General features: G+C 34.2%; 1 protein-coding gene across 1 annotated transcript; it reads right to left on the bottom strand.

Annotated features, from left to right (window-relative positions):
• Positions 1-15,443, bottom strand: LOC124362237 (RCC1-like G exchanging factor-like protein). Its single transcript, XM_046816574.1, has 8 exons — positions 14,943-15,443; positions 10,472-10,635; positions 6,148-6,250; positions 5,735-6,020; positions 3,866-4,038; positions 3,459-3,620; positions 1,501-1,760; positions 1-161 (listed from the first exon to the last, which is right to left on the bottom strand). Exons 1-8 carry the CDS (start codon positions 15,067-15,069, stop codon positions 84-86), a joined length of 1,353 nt encoding a protein of 450 aa, XP_046672530.1. The 5' UTR covers positions 15,070-15,443; the 3' UTR covers positions 1-83.
• Between the last annotated feature and the right edge of the window lie 105 nt (positions 15,444-15,548).

Below are 15,548 nucleotides of genomic sequence, written 5' to 3'. Positions count from 1 at the left end.
TTAATTTAAACTAATTTATTATACAAAAGGAAATACTTAAAAATAAAAATTATTATATATAACTAATGTAGCTGTTGATGAAGTCATGTGAAAGGCTTGCAGAGGGCCACAGTGTGATCTACTCCAGCAGCCACTTTGATGACATGTGCTCCTATGTTCACCTAAAATTGAGAAGAAAATATCTAATATATTTTTGGGATTTTATATATTATCTTCACAAATTTGGAAATTTGAATAAGTTATTTAAAAAAAGTGTTATGTGTGATACAACACAATGCATAATTCATGACATTAATATAACATATAGATTTTATACTTTTCAAAATATGAAGAACAATATTTTTTAAATACAGAATGAATTACTAATTAAAATTCAGTCTTATTTTGTAACTTCCTAATGCTACCTTATTGCAAAAATATCTCATATGTAACTGGTATTCTGTAAGCTTTATGTGATAATATTTCAGCAAGAAGAAGAAATAAAGCTAGATGTCTGTCAAATTCATAAAAATACGTTTCAGAATATGGGAAGTTTCATGTAAAAAAAAGCATACTCTTATCTATAGATCGAGTATCAGTGACTAGGCAAATAATGTCGTAACTTATTAAGTGATTAAAAGCATCAATGACGACCAGTATTGAAAGCAAACAATTAATACTACCTAATAGCTACTATTGATATATTGATAATGATTCAATTCTGCATTTAACTAGTTAGCACTGATTCCAAACTGATATCAGTTCTGCTAGTAAAGCTGTATGTATCCAGGACTGATCTATGTATCTAATGTATATGGTTAGAATTAATAGGGCTGAAAGCTAGGGATTGTTACTTGTTGATAGCAGACATACCTTGAAAACTATTTTCTAGGGTATAATGATTGAAAGAACACATATTTTACACATAATTAGAAATTATCAATTGCACTGCAATATTCCTCAACTAGCAGAGAACATTCTAGTTGTCTGTTCACTTTCGGTTGCAAAGATGTATTCTATATTCTTTGTAATATATGTAATAAATGAACCTCAATTTGAAACACATTATATACCCAGTCACAAATAATCTTACAACTCCAAATATGAGCCGTTAAATACTTGTATTACTGGAGCAATAAATACCAGCAACTAAAATTATTTAATAAACTGCCTTCATCAGTTAAAATGTTTACCTTTAACAAGGTTTTAAAACGACTATGTATCACAGTGGCTTAAGCTTAAAATATTCTACAGTATTGAGGAATATGTGAAATGTGATTATATGCTGAATACTTGTAAATAAGAAAATAAGGATACTCGATGATTTATTTTGTATTCCTCGCTTCTGTGAAATCTTCTTGAAGTTTTTTGTCTTTGTCTGGTTGAGGTAAATTTTTATTATATATTACTAACAACATATATATATCAAACTTTTAAGTCAAACCTTTTTTTACTGCATTACGGCGTGATCAACATGGATCCAAAATATGACAAAGTTAACAAAGGAGGTATGTCCCGTACCTTGAGAGGGAAAAACTGATCATTGACATGACCAAGGCCGAGGCAGCCACCCTTGTTGTGGCCCCACATGTATAGCTGGCCCAGATTGGTGACAGCTGCAAGGTAATACAGTCCACTTCCCAGTGCGGTCACTTTAGAGTCGGGCTGGAAAATGTTCTCTCCAAACAGTGTGCGAGGAATTTCAAGAGGTTTGGCTGACTTTTCCACATTTGGACCAAGCCCCAACAGGCCATAACCCCACACAAAAACTCCACCATCCTCTGAAAGTTCAGTGATTTTAATTTACAAGCTGTACTGCACAATACTCCTTTTTTTCCTTAAGTACATAATAAATACCAGTAAAACAAAACTTAAGAATTTCTTTTGTTAATGCAATATACTTTAAAATTGTGTGGTGGCTATCTGAATTTTTAATATATTCAAAGAGAAAATTCTGAGACCTGTCAGAGAAAACAAATAAGCCTTATACACTCATAGCTTTATACACATCCATATACAGAATGAGGCACACCACCCGAGTGGTATGTATAGCTGTCACATTAACTAACTTAAACACTTTTACTTCAAATTTCCCCCTAATTCAACTTCACTGAATAAAATTAAATTATTTTTAACTTTTTAAAATGCCTCCAAATGGCCCAATTTGGGTGGTAGGGGTACTATTTGATAATTTTCAAATGTAAACATGGTACATAAATTTAAAGGCCAATTTACTCTGAGCATTTTGGCACAACTGTTCTACTTGAGTTTGTTATTTATGAACTTGGTGCTGGATAACATACACAAGGTCTTCATCAAAACTAGTAATAGAGGAGTTGAAGCCTCTGGCTAATGGAGAAACTCAGAAGACCATTCGCCTGCTCCACAACCAAATACTAAAGCAAAAAAATATACTCAGCGATGTTAGTGTTTTCAGAGGGAAACTCAATAGAAACTAAGTCACCTACTTCAGAGTCCCTTTGTGAAACATGAGATGAATTGGAGGTTGCCTAGTATCCAGAGCTGTGTACAGTGCTGCAATCTGGAAACGCAGATGAAGCATACAATAACTTTGTTGATATCCTGACTATGATAATGAATCACATATGCCCATTTAAAAAGACCCAACACAATTTCAACTGCAAGACAAAACCTTTCTATGACATAGAAGCTACAGATTTAAAAATTACTTTTCTTAAAGCTCATGACACATATTTTATCAGGCAAAGATGAAGACAAGTGGAATGCTTTTTCATTTAAAAAACAATATGATCAGAAGTTAAAAATACTTAGATGTGAAATAAATCCAGATAATAAGTCTGACAACAAAACCAAAGCAATATGGGATGTGATAAATGGTAAGAGAAAATCAACCAACAAAAATTGTACAGAGATACCTTCTATTAAAGTAGGAGAAGAAAAGATAAAGGAACCTATTCAAATTTATATATAATTCAAAAACTTATTTTCAACAATGGCTGAAGAAACTTTAAAAAGCACTCAGACCTCTGTGTGAAAGCACCGATGCTCACCCATTGTTTGCAACTCCGTAAGTCCAAGAAGCGAGCAGTTGGTAATTTGTAAGTTGAGTTCGGTATTTTGTGGTCCGTGTGAAATGTATTGAATCACATTATGGATTGGTTCACAAAGGCGAGCATGAGCTGGCCGATCGCAGATGACTGCAACGTAGAGGCACGATGATCGCAAACAATTGCCACCACTACTAGATCGCAGCTGACATAGTACATATGTGGGAGCACTGGCAGTGTTCAGAGGGGCTGCCAGTCAATCGCCTATAGTGCATCTCCAATATAATTATCAAAGGGTTCCGGAATGTAGCATGTACTAAATCATTCTTGAACAAAATAAACTAGGAACCATTCCAGTTTTGGAATGGTTTGGACACCTCTTGTGGAGAAGATAAAGAATCTTGGTAAATGCCGTATGAACTAGTTTCCACATTTTTAATATGACATTACCATTAACTGCAGCACAGAAGCTTCCTCCCGCAGCTATGTCCACTATTCTGCCCAGACCTTGCGTGCAGGCTAGCCGGATCGGGGAACATATCTGCTGCATGTCCGCGGTCTCAGTGAGCTGCCTGTACTCGTTGTTGCCCCAACCAAAAACTTCTCCTTTGTCTGCAACAAACATGCTGCAAAATAATAGGAGCAGGAAATACTTATGAGAAAATTCTTACACTCTTAAACACTGCCACTTTCAGACGTACTTATACAGATGTATTTATACCTATTCACGATTCTTAACTACTTTTTTCAACAAAAAACGTAATTTGTTGTATTATACTATCTATTTTGGTTACTTAACATTTTTCAGATTAAATACTAAATACGGGTTATGCTCAGATATTTTGAAATAACAGTACCATTCAGAGCAAGAACACAATCGCCAGTGCCAACAACTTTCGTGATTTTCTCATTGAGGATGTCCCCGGCTACTCTGCTGGGTCTCCACTGAGAGATGAACTCTCCTAGTCCCAGTTGTCCATCTGCTCCCCATCCACAACTGTACACTCCTCCATCTGCGGTCAGGAACAAACTGAAATAGAATGGCAACCTTACAAGATTTATCACGTTTATGTTTTACGACTAAAACATTCATTCAATTGTTTTGTAAATACAAAAGTTCTTGTAAATAAGTATCGATGCTATAATAACTCATTTGTATTTTTGTTTGTAGGGAATACATATTATTGATCTATAATAATATATGAATGGTTGCAATACTACAGTAGAACTCATAAAAGTCAAACATAGCACCTATTTCTAACATTACCAATTCTAGCAACATTTAATATGCACATTGAAAAATAAAGCAAACTAGTTATTGAAAATAAACAATAATCAATTACTGGCTAATTAATTAAGAATTATTTTAATATTTCTGAGTAATATCTAAAATATTTTAATGAAGTTAAACCAAATACCTCCAATAATAAGAATTTATACAGGGTGTTTGAAAAGTATGGGTACGGCTTAATATTTAAAAAACCATAGGAGATAACATCTATAAACTTTGCACAGTGTCATATGGCTATGTAAACTATTTTTCCTTGCTATTACCATGACATGCCAACCATGGGGGGACGGCCCACAGAGGAAAACATGGAAATCTTAAATTGAAGTGTGGGTCGAGTGATACCTCATTTGAGAGAGCTCACTTAGTAGAGTTGAATGCCGCAAACCGCATCTCAAAAGGTTTATCCAATCAGAAATGGCGGGTTGTTTTAGGTACACATTGTGAAGTACATTATGCACTGCCATTTCTGACTGGATGGTCTTATTCTGATGCGGTTGGCGGCGTTTCACTCTACTAACCAATGTGTTTTCACTGACTTTTTTTAATTAGCAAATTATGTCATAAATTTATAACACAATAAATAAAACTAAAAAACATCGGTATTTATTGTGTTTTATTTATTGTGTTATAAATTTATGACATAATTTGCTAATTAAAAAAAGTCAGTGAAAACACATTGGTTAGTAGAGTGAAATGCCACCAACCGCATCAGAATACGACGATCCAGTCAGAAATGGCAGCGCATAATGTACTTCACAATGTGTACCTAAAACAACCCGCCATTTCTGATTGGATAAACCTTTTGAGATGCGGTTTGCGGCATTCAACTCTACTAAGTGAGCTCTTTCAAATGAGGTATCACTCGACCCACACTTCCATTTAAGATTTCCATGTTTTCCTCTGTGGGCCGTCCCCCCATGGTTGGCATGTCATGGTAATAGCAAGGAAAAATAGTTTACATAGCCATATGACACTGTGCAAAGTTTATAGATGTTATCTCCTATGGTTTTTTAAATATTAAGCCGTACCCATACTTTTCAAACACCCTGTATAATTATTACATGCATGTAAGGGCCCACTTTTACAGTAAACTTGCTATATTTGCCATACTTTTATTTATTCACTTGTGTTTTTGTGACTGTTTATATAACTCATATTTTTTCTCTCATTAAATGTTCTTTTACATTTACAGGGAAATGGGGTCGAGCCCCAAAGTCAGATACAAAACCATTTCTTAGAGTTCATCTTTAAAGATACATTAATGTTTGTGTGAAATTTAATGAATTCAATTCAGTAGTTTTTTTTATATTGTACTAATAATTACTGGTTTATTTTAATAATTTAGATAGTCATTAATTTAGAATATCGATTAATACTTTTCATTTCGCAGTTTGTTAAGACAGTAAAATGTAGTTTAAATGTATATCGAACACACCTGTGATCCTGGCCACAGTGGATTGCAGTGATAGGCTGGTTGTCAAGGTCAGGGATGTGATGTACTACACGACTCCCAGAGTACTGTTCCTCAGGCAACACACGCCGCCCACATTGGCCGTAAGCATTGTTGCCCAGTGAATACGCGCCTTGATTTGTGAGTACCAATGAGTGAGCCCTTCCAGCAGCCACTCCAACCACTCGGCTGTTCGGTAACAGAGGCAACTCTATCGGTGCCGGACTCACCACAAGGCTCAGCAGGTGTCCCTTTCTTGGCTCATGACAACCTGCAAAATATTATACAGACGTCTCATACATAAGCCAGCACTACCACTTGGCTGTTCGTTAATTAATCTTGGCTATACAACAGTAATGAGCACTATATATCACTTACTGTAAAAATATATTACTTGCCTACTTGTGAATCGGTGTTGATTCCACAGCCAAAGACCTTGTACTTTTCTTTGGAATTGACAGCAAATAACGTAAATCCATAACCACAAGCAACATCAGTCACCTAAAAGTATAAACTTTCGTATTAATACAACCACAACTGTAAGTGTTTAATTTGTGGTTTACAACAGTTATGTCCTGTGAAATTAATTTCAATTTCATATATTGTAAATAAAAATGGGTACCCTAAGTCTGTTATAAATAAATCCAAAAGAAATAATAGAAAACACTCTGAGTTATAAGAATTATAAGAGTTCGTAGAAAATAAAATATTAGAACCGCTTCAAATACATGAAACATTTTTCAGCAGTCTTGTAAAACCCAAATAAAAAATGGCAAGCAGGACTCATAAAACTGTGTTAATAGTATAACAAGCTCTTGTGACAGGGAATACTCAGGGAAGACAAAAAGACCACTAAATAAGACAGTTAAATATAAAAATACAATAAAAGGCTAGTGAAATAGTCTAAAATTAATCAACATTGCTGGTCTGAAATCATACCATGAAGTGGAAGACAATGTAAAATTATTAAGGTATTAAACATATAATTAGGAGACCAACTGCTAACTCCCTTCTCCTTCTCCTTATACCACTTTGGCTAATAATAATAAAAAAGAATTGACTAGAAAATCTAAAACATTTGTAACACTCAAAAAACCTCAGTCAACAAAAATTGTACACCCACATCATGAAAACCAGGACGAAAAAAATAATGCCAGAGGCGGATGCCCTTTTTCCCCTCTCGACCATTACCTTCCTGTTCTGTTTCAGATGATGTGCCACAATACCACAGGAGGTGCTGACATTAATTTTCTCCTCAGCCTTCCACTGTCCCTGGTGCATGTAATACGTGTTGTGTAATACTTTTGGATTTGTGCAGTGACTTTGTTTGGCTTCATTGTCACAAGTGTACCAGTCAGGTATTGCTTTGTTTTTTTTTTCCTTTTTTTCAATCTTCAAAAAGTAGCGTTTTATTTTTGTAACATTAAACGATAGCAAATATCCAAAATCCTTATACCACTGGTGGAGCAAACATTGAGTTCGTCATTGCTTCACCTTTGTTAGTTCAGGTGTGACATGTCTGTGCTCTTGGCTCCTGTGCACTGAATTTGCTTGAGTTCACTTTCTCCAGTCTGGATTTCATCCAGTTATAGCCAGTTATTTTAACTTTATAATTCTTTTACTTTGAGTGACAGTCCATTGCCACATTTTTTAGTTTTTTAATGTTTTAAGGTCTTTTGTACACATGAAGAAGAGGGCAAATTTTAATCCATGAAATACTGTGTTGCCCTTTTTGTAATATATAACAGAGACGAATATCCGAAATATTATTATCTTTTCAAACCTCCCATCGTCAATAACAAACTTTAAACAAACAATATGTACTAGATAAAAATATATTTTCTATAGATTTGTTATATAGCACATGTTTTAGTATAAAGAAATTACTAACTGTTATTTATAACACAACAAAAAATTCCTTCCAACACAATACATATACCAGCACTATTGTTTCTGGATGAAAGATTTCGTACATGGCTGTCATCTCAAAATATCAAATAAAGAAGTCTTGAAAGTTAATTTGTACAATAATTCATTCTACAACTCTTTAGTGGCTATTACTTTAATGTATTTTTTTGTTATATTTAAGAATGCAATCATCCAATCTTGAAATTTTACAAAATTTAAATATTTTAAAGTGTAAGTGGTTTCAAAAACTTTATATTTACCCTTTTATGGAGTCATGAAATAGATTCCAATTTTGAATTAACATACAAGTTCACTGTTATTAATAATTAAATTAGTTTATATTGTGAAATAAAAATGAAAGTCTCATAAATTACTAAAAAAGCTGGAAAGAATTAACAATACAAGGGCTGGGTGTAGTATAAATGGGCAAGTAAACAGACTGATGTGTGCTTATAAAAAACATGCCACTGTATTTCAAGCAGAAGTCATGGCAATTGAAAAATGCATTAGAATGCTCATCCAAAATAGGCCTAAAGGTGCAGAAAACCTAATACTATAAGACAGTCAGGCTGATTCAATGGGGTTGGATGCTATACATACGCTGACCATATTTTCTGACATGAAATCTAGGACATTTTTACATAATGTTTAATTGGACAACGAAATTAACTGACGGCTGGGAATGAGATGGAACTGTAAGTTCAGATGACGAGCCTGTATACAGACAAATTTCATTGCCGCTGGTCTCCAGATAGTTTAAATACCATACCCAAAATATAATAGGAATTCAAGTACTCAATGAATAAAATTCAAAATCAATTGAAATATATTTCTTAACAATATCTACAATTTTGTAAGAAACCTTTTATTTGTATTTATTGGAAGAAGACAACTTGTGTTGCAGTGCATTGTTCTTTATTTTCTCAAAAATTTCAATGCACGATTTCGAAATGTTCATTTGAATAATTAATAGAGCTTTGACACAGACATTGGACATTTAAGCTCTTTCTGAAAGCCAAAAGGTTGTTAATTAAGGAAAATGCTCTTTCAACGGATGCATTTGTACCTGGAAGAAATAAAACAAACTCGCACATTTTGAAATTGTTATCTCTTGCTTTATCAAATCCCTGAGCCATCTTTGCTTAGTGGATGGTTTATTTTTTGCCAACCTCGCAATATGTTCGAGCGTAGGATACGATTTTAATATCACCGTTTTGTTGAACATGTCATCAGGTGACGTGTTGGCTGACAAAATGTTTTCAGACCAGCTTTTTTCCAGTTCTTCCCACTTGGTTGCTGTCTCAAACTTATCCAAGTTTCGCAATATTGAACTCTGCATCGAATAGCAAAGTATCAGCTGATTTGGTGATCATAACATGAGTAACACAGCCCACAACAATCAAGGTTTTGTTGCAGCTAATAGATAATTTTTAATAGATTTTTAGTTTATACCTCAACCTATGTTAGAGTAGGCTTTCATTAATATATCCTGAAATTCGGGACATTCTAAGACAATTCCAGGACGCCGGGACACAGCTCAGGAATCTGGGACTGTCCTGGAAAATCCGGGACATATGGTCACCTTTAGATTCGAAGGTTGTACGAGAATGAAGGTATGCTCTAATAGAACTGTTGGACAAAGTTGTCCTTAGCTGGATGTCAGATCATGAAGACCGGACGCCCTGACCACGATAGGCTCGGAAAGCCTTTTGGTAGAGCAAGAGCCAGGGTTCTATAGAGTAACAGTAAAGCTCTAGTAAATGCTTTGGAAAAGAGGGTCAGGTCCGAGAAAGAAATTAGGACTCAAGCAATCATAAATCTTTACCCCTCCCTATGCTACAGGATAGGCTAAGCTTCTAGATTTGACCATGGATGATATACTAGTACCTGCAATGTTAACAGGACATGGCCCTTTTTGAAAACAACTGATGAAGGTGGATGGTAGACTGTTGAAGGTAGAAGAATCAGTGAGACATATATGGCCGAAGTATCCTGCTGTTTGTAAAACCAGGAAAACGTGCCAACTTGCTTATTTCATAAGCACAAAGGATATTCGGGAACATGAGCCCAGAAATATAATTGGTTTTATCAGAAGCTTCCAATTTTAATGAAAAATACAATTAAGGTAGGTGCAAAGGTCCCTTTGGGACTCTTCCCTCAGACAAAAAATTTTAGTGATCACTATAATTCCTTAATCCATTAATTGTGTCTATAATAATGTATATCCTTACTAAAATATAAGAACAGCCATCATCTTGAAACCCCATGAAATATTAAACAACATATTACATTGAGAGATGTCAATGAACTAATGTCAGTAGGCATGTGTTTTGATCAAATAAACACAAGCTTTCATTTGCTTTAATTTATCATAAAGTAAAAAAATTTGAGTACCAAATTTGCTCCACCTTGAAAATAGAGTATATTCCAAAATTATTTTCTACTGACCAAATTGTACTTGGTGTTTGGGGAATCAAATACAAATGTTCCCCTATTACGATAAGTTTCATCTAAAGACAAATAAATTAAATTTTTTCTAAATAATTTCTAAAAATGTGACATGTTGGTTTTGGGGATATCAAATATGAATATGCTCACTATTTCAAAGTAAAGAAACCCTGTTTGTACTTTAGCCTTACCTCTCCCACCATGTAGTACCAAATATGTATGAAATTTAATCTATATGTATGTATATTTATTTTATGTTGAAAAGATTTGAAATAACAAAATAAAATAATATTTAAATCGTGTAGAAAGTGTTTATTCAGCCTGTTACAGGAAGAATAAGTACATTCCTGTTTATTTTACACTAACCTCATATTGTTCAGCAAATGTCAACCTTAATGGTTTATGGTGAAATTCAGGGAGTCTCTTTCTGTAGTTCTTTATCTGCAATTTATTTCCAAGGGCGCCATGTTCTGATAGTCCCCAAACATAAACTCTCCTGTCCTTGTTTGATCCAACTGGATACTGAAACACTAAAAACGTCAATTACATTAACAAATTCCATTTTGTTAATTACGGTATGCCAAAGTATTAATTTCTGTTTAAAAATTAATCTTGGTTACAGGGTCCTAAAACTAAGGGAAAAAATATTTAGAAACAATAAATGAAAGTCTGATGATTCTCTTAAAAACTTTAGTTCATGGTAGAGGGTAATTACAGCTGTACATTCTACGGTCAACTAAAGACTTGTATGTACCATAAACAAACTTTGTTTTAAATACAAGCTTACATTGTGGAGAGCTTGCTGTGCTCCTATGAATCACTGTAGGAGCACTTATTATTTCAAACAGCCTATTTATTATTAGGTAACAATTTAAGCAACAAAGCATAAGCGAAAATTACTAGGCCCTAGTAATATTTTAGTTAAAATTGCTTTGTCCTGTAACATTTACCTGTAATATCATGTGTTTATGATATGTAATAAGGATAGTTATTCGAATTCTTTGAAGAGTATCCTCAGAAAATTTATATTATCAAAGAATTTATAAAACAAATACGGGCTATTAAATAAATGATTAGTTTTTATCATAATATAAACAATGTTTTGGAGAGTTATTAGTAGATACAAGTTAAGACATGTAATGCAAGCTACTAACTTGCCGTAGGCAGACACAAGCTTGATTTTGGTATAAAATCATTCTGGCTTATTAAAAGCATAATCTACTTTACATAAATGCAATCACTAAGCTGAATTTATAGTCAGCTAATAAACTGAATTTTATAATGGATGATCTGATCTTGCTCCAGTGCTCTTTATGCCATATAAGTAAGACATCCTCAATAACTGAAGAGCTCTATCATATGATAATGTATGTTGATGATATCAACCTTCTCTCCTCATGGATCCTATTACTGATGTATTATAACTTATTACCATATAGTGGTTGTTACTTGTGTTTATATAAAGAGCCAAACATTATTTTATGTGATAAAATTGTGATTATTTTGACATTTTTTAATCTTACAATAGAATAAGTAGGCAAAAAATGTATTTTTCTCTAAACGCTCTTTATTATATTAATTATTAAGAAGGTAATTAATTTAAAATGATATAAGTTTAGTAAAATAATTATAATATATTAATACAGTAACCTACATCAAATCAGGTATTTTCTAAAGAACAGTTTTCTGCGGTTTGTGGAACTGCTGAAATTGTAGACTGGTGGGCCTCATGGTTTGTTTCCGGGTTGTACAAAAAGCCCTTGAGGCTTAAGTGCACGGCAGTAGGCCGCCCCAGGAGGGGGGGAAAGAACAGGAACACTTGTTACAGGGCTATAATGAGAGCTCACATATAAAGAATTGGTTTTCATACAAGCTTATAAGACAATTTGCATATGACTATTCAGTTCTTCTTGGGCAATATCCAGCCAAATGGGAACTGTGGCAGCCAGAAGGGCTAGACTGGGTAAAAGGCTACATGAAAACACATCTCTTTCTCTCTCGCTGCATAAAAAAAATATACTAGTTTATCAAGATCAACTAGTTTTAATAAAATGCATCTTCAAGAATTTCAAACAAACCTTGCAAAAGTTTATGAACTACACAATTTCACTGCAGAACTAATATACAAATATAATTAAACTGGCAAGCCAAGCAGTGTCAGCTGAAAGAGGATATCTCATGACCATGAGCAACATTGTTAATGCTGCTGGTATTACCATAACACCTGTTTCCGTATTTCCTGGAAGTAAATCTCATTACAGTTTAATGGTTGGGACTCCACCAGGAAGTTTAGGACTAGCAAACTGTCCTACTGGTGGTTGGATGGCTGGGAGTTTATTTTTCAAAATGGAAAAGAATTCCTATACTTCTAATTATGCATAACCATGAGTCTTATGTTACATTGGATGTGATATTGTTTGCTCGAGTAAAAGGAATTGTTATCGTAGCAATTATACCTTATTGTTATCACCGACTCCAATCGCTTGATGTACTATCAAGAACCCTTTTAAAGGAAAGCTTCCAATAGTTCGAAGTGACTGGCTTATAAGTCATCCTCAGGGTAAGGCCATTACAATGGATGACTTAGACAACTTGCTAGTAAGACCTATGACTTATGGTTCACACAAACAAATGTATTATCTCTGACTTTAAGAAAACAGAGATACTCAACAACAGTTTTTACTGAAGAAGATTTTGCATGCTCTTCTGTAACAGATAGATCAATGGCTGTAGAGAACCTGTCAGATGAAGAAACAGCATCTCCAACAGAACCAGAAATATCTCTTACAATTTACTAATCCAATACAAAATTTGGTCATTCTTAGCAATTACTATATCAACTCCAATTTCTTTCATATTTTAGTATAACGATCAGGCAGACCTTAAAAAGTAATAAACTTGTAAATAAATCACAAATCAAGTGATGGTATTCGCCATAACTCTTTCTTTGAAATTGATTGAATTGCTACATACTTTCTTTTCTTCATGTTAAAGAAGACACCAAAACTAGTTCATCATCACTACTGCTGCTATCATCAAACCAAGGTAAGCTACAAAAAAAAATTCAGGTTCACACCATGGGACTGTTGAAGCAGACATCTTTTTGAATACTAAGTAAGATCGGAAATTATAAGATTAAAGGTTGACCTGGCAAATCACAAATTTGGCGTTATCAACGTATTCTGCTCATCCTCCTGAACAAAAAATATATATGGTTTTAGGGGGTGCAAATGACAAATAACATGATTTTAGAGGGTATATACATAAATAGTTAAGTTCTTAATGTTTTAATGTTCTGTTTGTGTGCTGTGTCTGGATATCTGTAAATATTATCTGCGGCTGGGACTGATAGCATATCTGTTATCTGAGCGCTCTGGGGCAGAAGTCAGAGATAACATGTACTGTAGGTTGGATCGAGTGAGTGCGTGACAATCATGGATCAACCATCCACTAGTTCGACCAATCATAGTGAATTGGTGTGCCGGAGTGTTTTGTCGGGCATGTTAAGAGTTTACGTTTCGACTGAAATGAGATTATTTAGTTTCTGTACATTCTGTGGAACACACTAATGGTAACTGTTCTCTATTAATGTCCATTTATATATTTATATTAGGGGTATTCATGATTTATTAAGTTTTTTACACGGTACATAATTGCCTTTCCATTACAATTCAATTTATATTTCTGATCAGCCCCTCTAGAATTTGATATTTTACTGATAGGTACTATTTCGAGGGATGTTTTTCTTTCGTTGACATCAGCGCGGGGCAGCACCGAAGGTAGTCTCAACTCGATAACAACTAATTAATTTGTAGCTCGAAATTTAAGAAAAAATTGTTCATTTGGATCAAAATTCTGCTTATTTCAGTATAATTTTTCATTTACATTTGTAAAGATGGCGCCGCATCCGATGACGTCATCACGAGGTTGAATCATGGTCACAAAAGGTCACGTGATGCCCGATGTGGATGTAGAACATGGAAATATTGCTCTGCGCTTGAACAGTTGTTCCATTTTTTATGTTCTAAAACTTCGTTATTTCTCATTTCCACCCCGTCACACCTTATATTGTTTTGTTCTGTAGGACGATTCCAATAAGTTAATAACGCGAAACTCGTATTTTGCCGCTCCGGCTGTTAATGTGATAGTTACTGTAAGATCTATCCAGAATATGGTATTTATTTACAATACCGTGACCATGAAAAATGGACTTTTTTTCATGGGTTGGGCATTTATAGCCAAGTATTATTATCACAGGTGCATATAAACTGGGGGGAAAGTATATTATTGTATTATATTGATGCCTTTCGGGCATTATTGCGTTAAAAATGGAAAATAACCGACAAAATTTTGTCGAACAATACTTGGAGGGTTAAGGATCAGGGGCATCATGTGATCTGGGATTCGACTTTTGCAAGCTCGAGTTAATTTTTTTTTTTCTAAAAGAGCAAGCAGTGCACAGCACTGCGCAGCGGGCAGGCATCGTTGCCAGAATTAACGTACTTGTCAGCATCATTTCAGTAAAATTGCCAGAGATACTGTCAAAAACAGAGTTTTCAAAAAATCGTAACTCCTTTGATTTTCGTTGCCGACAAATTTTTTCTTCACTATTGTTTTCAGGAAAAATTGTAGTTTTCAGGGGAAAAAAATGAACATACCTTTCCATGGTCACGTTATTGTAAATTGATACCCAGAATATTGTCGCAACAATCACGGCTGCGTAAATTGATAATGTGCTAATGTGGAAAGCATAACTTACATTTAGACGTTTACAAGTCACATCCAGTGTGAAGTGTCTTTTATGGTTTTATTTTTATGAGTATGATTTTTACCTTACCTGGCATATTAAATTCATGATCTCGATCTATTGGAAATTTTCTCTTGATGTATCTTTTGCTTACTATTCGTGGGGATGTAATAAAGCAACACATACACTTTAATTTATTCATTAGAGTTGCTGTCATTGTAATGTTAGCCAAATCGAAACTAAGTGAAAGTATGATGAAAATTTTAGTGATCGATTTTCTATTATTAATCACTTATGAGCTTGTTGGTTTATTTAAAATAAAACTGTCCATAACCTAATAATACCAGTGAATATTAGTTTAATCATGATCAATTCTATTCAAACCACCTAGCCAACTACTATTTACTCAGGCAGATAATGTCAAATATTCAGTACTTTCTAGTGATAACACTGTTACTATATAACCTAACTTCTATCTTTTGTATACCTGACCTAACATAACCCCCAAGAAAACAAACGAAATCAGAAACGAGTAATGCGCAATGCGTACAGTCCTCGGTAATCTTGTGCTATCTTTCCTCTTTACCTTTGAATTGTTCATTTATTTTTTTCTTTTATACTCTAACAACTCATCAGTCCTGGGTGACCGGTTAACTAACTTATATAATGTAATGACCGGAGTCATGTTATGGATTT

The sequence above is a fragment of the Homalodisca vitripennis genome, chromosome 5, assembly GCF_021130785.1.
Source record: "Homalodisca vitripennis isolate AUS2020 chromosome 5, UT_GWSS_2.1, whole genome shotgun sequence".
In the NCBI taxonomy this organism is placed as follows: Eukaryota; Metazoa; Arthropoda; class Insecta; order Hemiptera; family Cicadellidae; genus Homalodisca; species Homalodisca vitripennis.
This window is presented reverse-complemented; position numbering and strand designations above follow the sequence as displayed.